Source organism: Salvia splendens, chromosome 12, assembly GCF_004379255.2.
Source record: "Salvia splendens isolate huo1 chromosome 12, SspV2, whole genome shotgun sequence".
NCBI classification, from domain to species: Eukaryota; Viridiplantae; Streptophyta; class Magnoliopsida; order Lamiales; family Lamiaceae; genus Salvia; species Salvia splendens.
In genome coordinates, this window is record NC_056043.1 from 8373400 (window position 1) to 8385282 (window position 11883).

Consider the following 11883-nt stretch of genomic DNA (forward strand, 5'->3'; position numbering starts at 1 on the left):
ATATGGACATTTGATCATTTTGGTCCTCCGTCAATATTTCCGTTAAAAACTAACGATCAACATTATCTTTTGGATTTTTTAGTCCTGCACATATGTACATTTGATCATTTTGGTCCTGCACATATGGAATTTTGATCATTTTGGTCCTCCGTCAACATTTTCGTTAAAAACTAACGGTCAACGGCCGATTTTTGACTAAAACAATGGGTTGGGTCGGGTCGTGTTTGGGTCGGGTTTGGGTTATACGTTAAGAAAAAAATAATATTTTCTTAAAATCTAAGCATAATATTTTCGTTAAAATCTAAGCATAATATTCTTAAAAAATTAATTAATATTTTTTAATTAATAAAATTAAAGTATAGTATTTTTTAATTAATTTTTTCATGAATTTGAAGAAAATATTATGCTTAGATTTTATTAAAAATAATTTTTTAATTATTTAATTTTATTATATAGATTTAATATTAATATACTTTAATTTTATTATTTTGATTAAAAAATGATTATTTTAATTTGGTAATTTTTTATTTTATTGTGTAATATCATGTTTAAATCGTATAATAACATCATGTTTTAGTCGTTATAATATTTTTAATCAACAAAAATAACTAAAAATTAAAGTTTTATAATTTTTTAATTAATAAAAAATAATTATTTTTTTTCTTAACGTGTAACCCAAACCCGACCCAAACACGACCCGACCCAACCCATTGTTTTAGTCAAAAATCGGCCGTTGACCGTTAGTTTTTAACGAAAATGTTGACGGAGGACCAAAATGATCAAAATTCCATATGTGCAGGACCAAAATGATCAAATATACATATGTGCAGGACCAAAAAATCCAAAAGATAATGTTGACCGTTAGTTTTTAACGAAAATGTTGACGGGGGACCAAAATGATCAAATTTCCATATGTGCAGGACCAAAATGATCAAATGTCCATATGTGCAGGACCAAAAAATCCAAAAGATAATGTTTAGGACCAAAATCGTAAAATGACTATATGTTCAGGACCAATTTTGGCCTTTACTCTATGCAAAAAGTACTAAAAGAATCATTATACAACAAATAAGGGGTACTAAAAAAATCACAGAAAATGAAAATAATACTACTAGTAATTTACAAAATTTGATTGATTTAGTAGAAAAGTGTAGTAGTTTCCCAACCGTCGTTGGCCCTATAAGTAAAATGGGCCTTAGGGTGTCCACAATGGGGGAGCCGCGGCCTGCGGCTCGGCGCGCGGCCCCCCATTGCAAAGGCCGAGAGCCGGGGCGGAGAGGCGAGAAGCGTGGCTGAGCCACGGCCGCGGCCTTCACGCGGCTGAGCCGTGTGAGCCGCGGCCCTCCCATTGCAAGCGCCGCGAATCGCGGCTGGGCCGCGGAAAATAATTTTTTTTTTTTTTTTTTTTCGAAATTTTGTGCATAAATATACTACATTTCCACTCCATTTTCCAACTCCATTTTACTCCCATTTTCCTCCAATCTTCCCTTCCAACTTCAATTTAACCTTGCAATTATGGATTCCGACGATGAACAATTTCAACAAGCGGTAGATCTAGAGTTCCAAAACCTTGTTGCGGCGGTGCAACGTGAAGCGGAAGAGGCGGCGGAGGCGGCGGCTGAGGCGGCGGTGGCAGTCGGCCGGCCATTCCATCATCGGCGATTTTTCGATCGTGATCATGTCGGGGCAGACCGCAGGTTGATGGAGGACTACTTCAACGACAACGCCCGTTATCCGCCAGAAGTTTTCCGTCGGCGATTCAGAATGTCGAAAAATCTCTTCGTCCATATAGCGACGTGTTTGGCGCAGCGGTTCAGGTGCTTCAACTTGCGATATGATGCCACCGGCCGACCCGGCTTGTCGACTTTCCAGAAGTGTACGATGGCAATTAGACAGCTTGCCTATGCCGGGCCCGCTGGCATGTTCGATGAATACCTACAGATGGGCGAAACGACTGGACTACAGACGTTGAGGCAGTTTTGCAGGGGGATCAAGGATATCTTCAAAGGGGAGTATCTACGGAAGCCATCGGCCGATGATAGCCAGAGATTGATTGCTATGCACGGGACTGCACATCATTTTCCGGGGATGTTGGGGAGCATCGATTGCATGCACTGGGAGTGGAGGAACTGTCCAGTGGCTTGGAAGGGGCAGTTCACTTCTGGCTTCAAAGGCAGACATCCCACGATGATTTTGGAAGCCATTGCTGATTACCGCTTGCGAATCTGGCATGCGTATTTTGGTGTCGCTGGATCGAACAACGACATCAACGTTCTACGATCGTCACACTTGTTTAATGACGAGAGTCGGGGTGAGGGGCCGCAAGTGAGATTCACGGCCAACGGAACTCAGTACAACATGGGGTACTATTTGGCCGATGGGATATACCCTCGCTGGCCCGTGTTTGTGAAGACGATCCGATAACCCGTTGGGCCGAAGCAAACCTACTTCGCGAAAAAACAAGAGGGTGCTAGGAAGGACGTTGAGCGAGCTTTTGGTGTACTGCAAGCGCGATGGGCCATTATACGGTGCCCGGCTCGACAATGGCACGAAAATGATGTCGCAGACATCATGACTGCATGTATCATATTGCACAATATGATAATAGATGACGAAGGATTTGCTGCAGAGCGATGGACACCCGAAGAAGGTGCTAGTACGAGCTCGGGTATTGCCATGGATCCCATACAGATGGGTGTACCACGTAGTAATGAATACTTGATCCAGAGGTACACCGATATGCGGAGCCAAATATCGCATGATTCACTGCAGGTTGATATGGTTGAAGAGGTCTGGAACCGTAGAAGGGGCGCTGCAGAGTGATTTGGGTTTCCGGCTTGTTGTTTTTAAATTATGTCACTTTCGTTGTATAATTTTCCTATTTCAATATAATACAACGAAGTTATTGTTACATTTTTTCTAGGTTGTGAATTTTCTAATTTACAATCCACATTATTTTACTTTAATTAAATTTATAAATATCATAAATTTAAAACTAATAAAATTTATTAGACTTAAATTAAAAAATAATATTAAAAAAATAAACAAATTAATTTTTTTTAAAGAGGGCCACATTTGGTGGCCCTTGTTATTTTTGATAGTTTTGTTGACTTTACCATTACGGAAGCCACATGAGAGCCACGAATGGTGGCCTTCAAGGGCCACCATTGTGGACACTCTTAATATACGGAATAGTAGTTGCGTAGCTGAGAAGTCTGGTCTCCACTTATTAATATAATCAAGTTTGGGCCTTAATAAGCCCAACGGTCTTATCTGTAAAACGTTAATGGCCGGTTTATTTTTTAGTAATTAGCTACGTGAATGATGAGTATTGGAGTATTTTTTTAATTAGTGTTCATTGAATTTCAATTAAAATTGATTAATTCTCAATAATAATTTCATTATAAAGAATTGAATTCATTTGTGCGCAGAGACTTGTCTGCGCGCACCAGATGCACAACACTCTCATCCTAATTAAATCCAACTACAGTTAGTTCATCAACTCAAATTTATCAATCGTAATCAATATTTAATTAGAATGAATGCATAACCAAAGTAAGTCCCAAAATTCAATAGTTAGAATCTCAATTTAATTTAGTGACGACAAAGGAAAAAAAGTAAGATTAAATGGCACAACACATAGACATAATAATACAGTGAGACAATAATAGAGAAGCTCAGCCATACAATGAGACGAGAGGCTAACATATCATCAAAAATCTGATCCATAAACAGCTTACCATACCTCATCTATATATCCACTACTTAAACTTCCACCTCAACTGGTGTTGCTGCTGCATTCAATCATGGCTTCTTCTGCTCTTTCCTCTCTGCAGGTTGGCTGCAGCAAGGCCTTCTCCGACTTCTCCGGCCTCCGCACCTCCTCCGCCTCTCTCCCCTTCCCCAAGCGCTCCAACGATGACTTCCTCTCCCTTATCGCCTTCCAAACCTCCGTTGTCAGTGCTTCTCATTAATCCTCACTTGCTTAACTATGTGCACATGCTCTGTTTTTATTATAATGTGTGTGGTTTTAATGGAAAAAGGTTGGTGGTGGCAACAAGAGGGGAGTGGTGGAGGCCAAGCTTAAAGTGGCTATCAATGGTTTCGGTCGGATTGGGAGGAACTTCTTGAGGTGTTGGCATGGGAGGAAGGACTCCCCTCTCGACGTCATTGCCATCAACGACACCGGCGGCGTCAAGCAGGCTTCCCACCTCCTCAAATACGACTCCACGCTCGGCATCTTCGACGCTGATGTCAAGCCCGTTGGCACTGACGGTATCTCTGTCGATGGCAAGGTCATCAAAGTCGTCTCCAACCGCAACCCTTCTAACCTCCCGTGGGGGTAATAATTCCGCTTTCGTTACTACAGGAACGAAGTTAGGGCTATCTGAACTGCACATCAGTATGATATTGTCCATTTCAGGCAGTGCCTCATTGTTTACTTTTTGAGACACTGCCAAAAATGTCATATACTAATGCAGTTGGGGTAGCCCTTATATATTGCTTGCAAGTTGCAACTTGACTTGTTTTTCTACATGCTCTGTTACGGGCTGTCTGAACTGCACATTAGTATGATATTACCTGTTTTGTGCAGTGCCTTCATTATTTTGTTTTTGAGACACTCCTCATATTAATAGATATATATTATTTGCAACTTTACTTATTCTTTGATGCGTTGCGTTATAGGGAGTTGGGCATTGATCTTGTGATCGAGGGAACGGGAGTGTTCGTGGACAGAGACGGTGCCGGCAAGCACATCCAGGCAGGCGCGAAGAAGGTGCTCATCACCGCTCCCGGCAAGGGTGACATCCCGACCTATGTGGTTGGTGTCAACGCCGATGACTACAGCCACGCCGACACCATCATCAGCAACGCCTCCTGCACCACCAACTGCCTCGCCCCATTCGTTAAAGTCCTTGACCAAAAGTTCGGTGAGTTCTTTTTTACCTTTTTGGTTTTGGGTTGAGTCAAGGCAATTGCAAAAAATAAGTGATGGTGTTGGTTGATTGGTGAAATGTAGGTATCATCAAGGGAACTATGACCACCACCCACTCCTACACCGGAGACCAGAGGCTGCTCGACGCTAGCCACCGTGACCTGAGGCGTGCGAGAGCGGCAGCCCTCAACATTGTGCCGACATCCACCGGTGCAGCCAAGGCCGTGGCACTTGTGCTCCCCCAGCTCAAGGGCAAGCTCAACGGCATTGCTCTCCGTGTCCCGACACCTAACGTGTCTGTGGTGGACCTCGTGGTGCAGGTCGAGAAGAAGACCTTTGCTGAGGAAGTGAACGAGGCTTTCAGGGCGTCCGCCAGCAATGAGCTTAGCGGCATCTTGTCTGTGTGCGATGAGCCTCTCGTCTCAGTCGACTTCCGCTGCAGCGACGTCTCCTCCACCGTGGATTCGTCGCTCACCATGGTCATGGGAGATGACATGGTGAAGGTGATTGCTTGGTATGACAATGAGTGGGGATACTCACAGAGGGTGGTTGATCTTGCTGATATTGTTGCTAACAACTGGAAATGATGAAAGGCCTTCTTTCCTAATCTTTTCTATTGTTTGTAGACTACTCTTGTTTCGTTTCGGAATTGTATTGGTGAAGCAAACAATTTTCCATCCTGCTTATTGTATTTACATACTTCAACTTTTGTTGTACCTATCTACGCATACCATAATAAAGATCAACCATTTATTCGAGTTCATCAAGGATTCTGGTTTATCTTGGTATTCAAAATGTGATGTTTCCATTTCAAGTTCAGGACTGTTTTCTAGCAATAAAATTACCATCTCATCAGATCAGATCAGATCCTATTTCAACATGTGGTCAGCATTGTCCAGGATACCTTAATCTCAAGAAAATAGAAAAAACGACAATAAATACAATACACCCAATATCTGCTAGAATACTGAGTACGTATAAAAGAGTATGGTTGTGGCATATACGACGGCCAGCATGCCATAGAGGGAGTACAAACGATGGGATTATGAAGTAGTAGCATCCGAGCTTTAAAATATAAACCTGTAGTCGCAGAATACGACTCACTGTTGAACTAAGGAGAATAGTCTGATTCTGCAACATTCAGTAGCGGCAAAGTTTCAGGGTGCCATATATCCACAAAATGCAATAACAGGAGATAATAAATTGGACTCTGTATGCATCAGATAAGGCCCCTCCAGAACTTAATTCTGAAACAATTTGCCTGTTCCATCTCTCATTCCGGCCTGCAAAATGATTACGTGAGTGAATCACCAATACCAACGAAGATGTCGTTGAGTCAAGTTTCTTCAGCTACTTAAGATCAGATAAGCAGGATGTATATTTTCAACTCCATAGAGTGAGATTTTTATCATGCACTAGTCATTATCATTAGGCAAAGCAAAAAAATATCACAATAACAGTTCTTGGTTGAGGGTACATGTCTGCCAATGTAGTTAATCGATTATATGCAACAAACTATTAAAAATTTCAGAACATAGTAAGACCATCAAGTAACCGATGAAACAGAATCATCTGCTTCCAGATTTCATTCTGAGAAATGTGCCTATGATAACTTCAGATCTAAGATAAACATTCCAACGTGAATTAATGCTGTTCATTGATATGAAAATTATAGGTGACAGAATTGTAGAGTTTGTAAGGATAAATTTTCCTTTGGCCGACAATTCATGTGATTATCAAAGTCAAGAAAACCATGCAGCACAAATATGCATTAAGAAATTAAAATTTCTTTCAGATTACAGAAACAAATTCATTTCCTCTAAACCGAATAGTAGCTAAGTTGCTCGAATAGGTTTTTGTATGTTCCTCTTGCATCCCCTTTTAGAGTCTTGCGCTTGAGGCTCCAGGAGCCTTTGTGCCTTTAATAACTATGATGATTAAGGGAAATTGAAGGTACAGCTGATGTAATGTGAAACTTGACACAAGAACACTCTCCCTAATGTAAATAGGTATAAATCATCTGAATAAGTAGTGTAGAAAACAGCCTCGAATGAGGTTGTATATACGTAAATTATTCACCATGCACTGCATACCTAATTCATGAAATTAGTGGTTTTACCAATCATACGACAACGTTATGCAACACATACTAGGTGATATCATTTCTGGCATTTCTTGTCACATACCCAGAAGACATTTTCATATTTACAGCTATAAGCTTACCCTATAAAAGGATTAGAGAACAAATTTTATCCTGGGAAGGGTAGGAAAGTTACACCTAAACCAAGCATCCAAGTCAGCAATATCCAAAACAGTATGTATTCGGCCATTCCATATTCAAGAGAAATATTAAGTGTTCCATATCTTAGCTTTACTGGATAGTTTTCAAAATAAGAGCTAATGAAAAGTAAATGAGATGAGAGCAACTGAACAATGTAACCCAAAGTACTAACGCAAAGAAGTTAAAGAATCAAAGACCACATACCATTTGATAATTGAACCAAAGAGAAAGTGCTGCATAATAGGAACCTTCTCCAGAACTTCTACTTTATACATCTTTAGCAGCCCACCATTCACCTTCTTCCAATTAGGAACACCACTAATGTCATCCAACATAGGTGAATGCTCAGCAAACAACCCCTTTTTCACCTTCTTCACAAAAACAACACAAGAGAGGTACAAGTATTCATTACAGAAATTCTCTAATATATCATCATTATGAATGGACTTTGGCTTCATATACTTGTGATCAATCAATTGTGATGACCCAAATATGTATGGCAAGAAATGGTAGTCATCAAGTCCCCACACACCATGGGATCCTGCAGGCTCTAAGCTATAAGTGATTTGTAATTTTCTCATTAACTCCATGTATTTGAAGAATACTCTTGACACCAAGGCTTGATAATCCTCTTCTGACACAACACCTAGTTTGGCCAAGCAATACAACCATGCTGCAAAATTTGTCTCATGGCCAGTTCCTATGTAAAAGAGGAGCAGAGTTAAAAGATCCCATCATTAGTTTAGTTTCCCAACAGATAGCTAGATAAAACAAACACAGAATCCACAAAAATCTACAAGTAAACAAATAATTTCACTATCATGTTCACATCAGTGCATAATATATCTCACTAGCAAACATACAAAACGGACTAGTGAATATACATAGGGTTTTAATACCGACAATCCAAATATTCTAATTTCACCCTTATGTTATGAAACATCAGTTTTCCATTTATAAGGGGTTTATAGTCCGAGTGTGCGACTGCAAAAAATGTTAGAACCAATGTCCTTGAAGACAGAAAAGTAAAAACAATATCCATGCATATACATATGTATGAAATTATGTTGTAATAACGATACTATAGATCAAAAAATTGGACTTATAACATATAAGTACAGTATTGAGATGTGCCAAAGCAGCATCTTCTAACACTTAAATAACCTAAAAATTAAACAAAATACTATTCAACAAGTTAAAAGTATTCAGAATCTCTAACTTTATAATTTTGCCCTCTTTGAATAAAACAAAACTATATGTTTAACTAATGTATACTCCATAGAGCTTGAACAATGATTCATTTTTGTTTCCAGTCAGTTACATAAATACTATTGGATTTTCTCTTACTTTCACCAAAGGCATCAAATACTCATGAATCTCAATTTTATATTAGTTGCATAAATAATCGCAGTGATACAAAAAGTAAAACAGTGACACAGAAAAAAAAACCCTAGAAGGTACAGTTTAGAAGTGTATAACTATGAAATGAATTTAGTAAAATAAACTCTTGATGAATAATGGCCTCAATCAAATCTATTGAAAAAGGTACCAATCCACAATCAAAGAAACATGTTTCCTACCATAATCGATTCGCAGCGCATTGCCAAATCCATCGGTAAAATACGGCACAATTTCCACGGTAGCGTCGCGAAGCTGAGGCGGCAGAAACATGAGCATAAACGCCTCGGCCTCGGCACTCATCCGCTCGTGCCACACACGGTAGGAGACGTTTCCATACCGAGCAGACTGCGGCGCGGGAGGGATTTCGTCGACGAAGTCAGTCAGTTTCTGCAGAATCGAGACTAGGGTTTGGACGGTGGGGGAAACGTGGCAGGGATCGGAGAGCTTGCGAGATTTGGTGGATTCAGAGAGGGAGACGACGAAGCCGAGGAAGTTGCGGAAGGAGGGGGAGGAGTGGAAGGTGGAGAGGTCGTCGGGGGAGCGGATTCGCTTGGAGGGGGCGGTGAATTGGTGGGGGAGAGTGAGGGGTTGGACCTTCTCGGCGTGGGGGACGGGGGTGCGCATGATGGTTTCTCTGGTGTTGGTGGGGGAAGGGGGGAGGTTGACGGCGGGGAAACGGATGGGGATGTAGGAAGGGGTGTCGGAGGGGGGCGGAGGGGTGGGGAAGGCGGCGGGTCCACCGCACTTGGCGCAGACTGATGAGTGCGGCTCTTGGTGGTGGTGGTGGTGGTGGTCCGGTGAGGGTTCCATTTTTGGCTTCTGGTCACTGTGTCGCAAATGCTAGATTTTATAGTTGCGATATTATTTTGAACTCTTCTAGGAATATAATGTAATTTTAGATATGGTCAAGTTTTTATTCTTACTTTTATTAATTTTGGTGTTGATCATATATTTATTCATTTATTTCACTTATTTTTTGTTATAGAATTAAATTTCATTTTTTTTAGTTTTATAAAAACAGTTCATATTCATTTATTAAAACTATTTTTTATTCTTTTTTATTTTATAATTCTACTTTTTCATCTTTTCTCCTACACATTAAAATATATGTAATTCCCAAATCCCCAAATCATCGAATGGAAGGAAAAGAGTATAAATTTAACTTGAATGTCATTCATTTTAATTTACAATTCTTAAAATTAGTATTCAGTCAAGATAATATTTATAATGAAGGATGTAATATTTACTTAGGTGATCAACAATACATCATTATTCCATGCTACAAATCATATTAGAACTTTTTCAAACATTATACTATTAGCAATTAGCATTCCACTTAAACCCTAAATAAGAATAGATTGTTACTGTAGCGAAAATTGATTACTAAAACTATACCTTGTAGAAATTCTCGCTATAACGACTTTTTAATACTATGATTTATTTTAATATTGATACGATACTAAAATTTTGATATGACTTATTTTTTTATCTTTGTTATTTATAATATAAATTAAATAACTCAAAACTTGAAGATTACTTAATTAAAATTTCTAAAATTGTATTAAGACCATCTCCAAGGATACACTAAAACCTAAAATGGGATATAGATAATTAACTCCAATAGTACTCCAAAACCAATTCCGTTTTTGTTTTTTTAGAAAAAAATTACTTATTTTTAAGTTTACACTAAATCTAAACTTAAAAGTTTTATAAATTTTGTGAGTAAAAAAAATATAATATAAAGAAAATTCTTTTAAATTTGAGTTTAGTGTAAGTGGTTGGAGTAAAATCATATTTGATGTGACATTTACACTAAAATAAGTTTGAGTTTTTTTATAATATCTCCTTCAAAAAAATAGACTAATTTATCATTTTGGGTAGTCCACCAAAATTAGACCATCTAAATATGGAAATTTTTAAACAAATACTAATCATACGCATCACTCTAAATGTGGACCCCACAATCTATTAATACAGATATTACTTCCACTATTTTTTTCCTCTTTTATTTTACCAATTGCGCATTAAAACTCGTGTTATTTACAATTTTATCTATTTGTAGTGAACGGAGTCATAGAGATAGTATAATATTGATTAAGTCATCTAAATTGAAAAAAAAAATTAAACTCGAGGAAGATTACCAACGGTTTCATGTTTAAAATAACTATCCACAAGAGATTTTGCTACAATGTTGTGAAAGCCTTTAGTTAAATGGTATAGACAACATATTTAGAAAAGAAAGCAATGAGAGAAGATTATTGTATTTGATTGAATGATGAAATGGTACTCAACACCCATATATTTATAGGGATGTTGGTGACCTTTGAGATCCTACAATAAATGTATATTCATGGAACTACACTATTATTGGAACAAGGCATGCACATCTTCAATGCTTCTTGGAACTCTATTCTTGGAACTTCATTCTTCTTTAATGCTTATTGATGCTTTCTTTTCTCAACACTCTCCCTCAAATTGAGTGTTGGGATCTCCAAAACTCAATTTGGAAAGCACATCTTCAAAGCTCCTTGAGTTGACTGCTTTAGTTAGGATGTAGGCAAGTTGATCCTCAGAGCGAACAAAAGGGAGTTCAACAATCTCATTTTCAATGTTTTCTTTGATGAAGTGTCTGTCAACCTCCACATGCTTCGTTCGATCATGTTGTACTGGATTTTGTGAGATGTTTATAGCGGCTTTGTTATCACAGTACAACTGGCACTTGCTTGGAGGGAGATTAATTTCTTTCAACAATTTCCTTAACCATAAAATCTCGGTCAACCCACTTTTAATCCCACGAAATTCTGCTTCAGCACTCGAAAGAGCCACCACCTTCTGTTTCTTGCTTCTCCATGTTACCAAGTTACCTCCAACAAAGGTAAAGTAGCCTGCTGTAGACTTTCTATCATTTGGGTTTCCTGCCCAGTCAGCATCTGTATAACCATGAATCTCAAGATGCCCATTTTTGGCGAACAATACTCCATGCCCTGGAGTTCCCTTCAAATACCGACAAATCCTAAGTGCTGCCTCCATGTGATCTGTCTGCGGCTTATGCATGAACTGACTTACGACCCCAACTGCATAGGCAATATCTGGCCTAGTGTGCAAGAGATATATGAGTTTTTTGACTAGTCGCTGATATCGACTACGGTCAGCCAACTTGGCTCCTTCTCTGATTTGTAATCCGTGATTAACTGCCAGAGGAGTGTCTGCTGGTTTACATTCCAGTAGGCCAGTCTCTGCTAGGATGTCCAAGATATACTTCCTT

At 39.0% G+C, this 11883-nt stretch overlaps 2 protein-coding genes across 2 annotated transcripts; one reads left to right on the forward strand and one right to left on the reverse strand.

Annotated features, from left to right (window-relative positions):
- Nucleotides 1-3745: 3745 nt before the first annotated feature.
- LOC121759083 (glyceraldehyde-3-phosphate dehydrogenase A, chloroplastic) lies at nt 3746-5699 on the forward strand. The gene is made up of 4 exons (XM_042154585.1): nt 3746-3956; nt 4044-4342; nt 4687-4931; nt 5021-5699. Exons 1-4 carry the CDS (start codon nt 3807-3809, stop codon nt 5521-5523), a joined length of 1197 nt encoding a protein of 398 aa, XP_042010519.1. The 5' UTR covers nt 3746-3806; the 3' UTR covers nt 5524-5699.
- A 157-nt stretch (nt 5700-5856) lies between these two features.
- Nucleotides 5857-9447, reverse strand: LOC121759084 (serine/threonine-protein phosphatase 2A activator-like). The gene is made up of 3 exons (XM_042154586.1): nt 8798-9447; nt 7422-7917; nt 5857-6219 (listed from the first exon to the last, which is right to left on the reverse strand). The coding sequence occupies exons 1-3, from the start codon at nt 9426-9428 to the stop codon at nt 6210-6212; spliced, it is 1137 nt and encodes a 378-aa protein (XP_042010520.1). The 5' UTR covers nt 9429-9447; the 3' UTR covers nt 5857-6209.
- Between the last annotated feature and the right edge of the window lie 2436 nt (nt 9448-11883).

Bases quoted from the DNA above. Each gene is read 5' to 3' on its own strand.
- LOC121759084 (XM_042154586.1), bottom strand. From the start codon at position 9,428: ATGGAACCCTCACCGGACCACCACCACCACCACCACCAAGAGCCGCAC. The intron at 7,918-8,797 runs GTAGGAAACATG...TCTTTTACATAG, and splicing joins TGCGCTGCGAATCGATTATG to GAACTGGCCATGAGACAAAT.
- LOC121759083 (XM_042154585.1), top strand. From the start codon at position 3,807: ATGGCTTCTTCTGCTCTTTCCTCTCTGCAGGTTGGCTGCAGCAAGGCC. The intron at 3,957-4,043 runs GTCAGTGCTTCT...TAATGGAAAAAG, and splicing joins TCGCCTTCCAAACCTCCGTT to GTTGGTGGTGGCAACAAGAG. The intron at 4,343-4,686 runs GTAATAATTCCG...GTTGCGTTATAG, and splicing joins CCTTCTAACCTCCCGTGGGG to GGAGTTGGGCATTGATCTTG.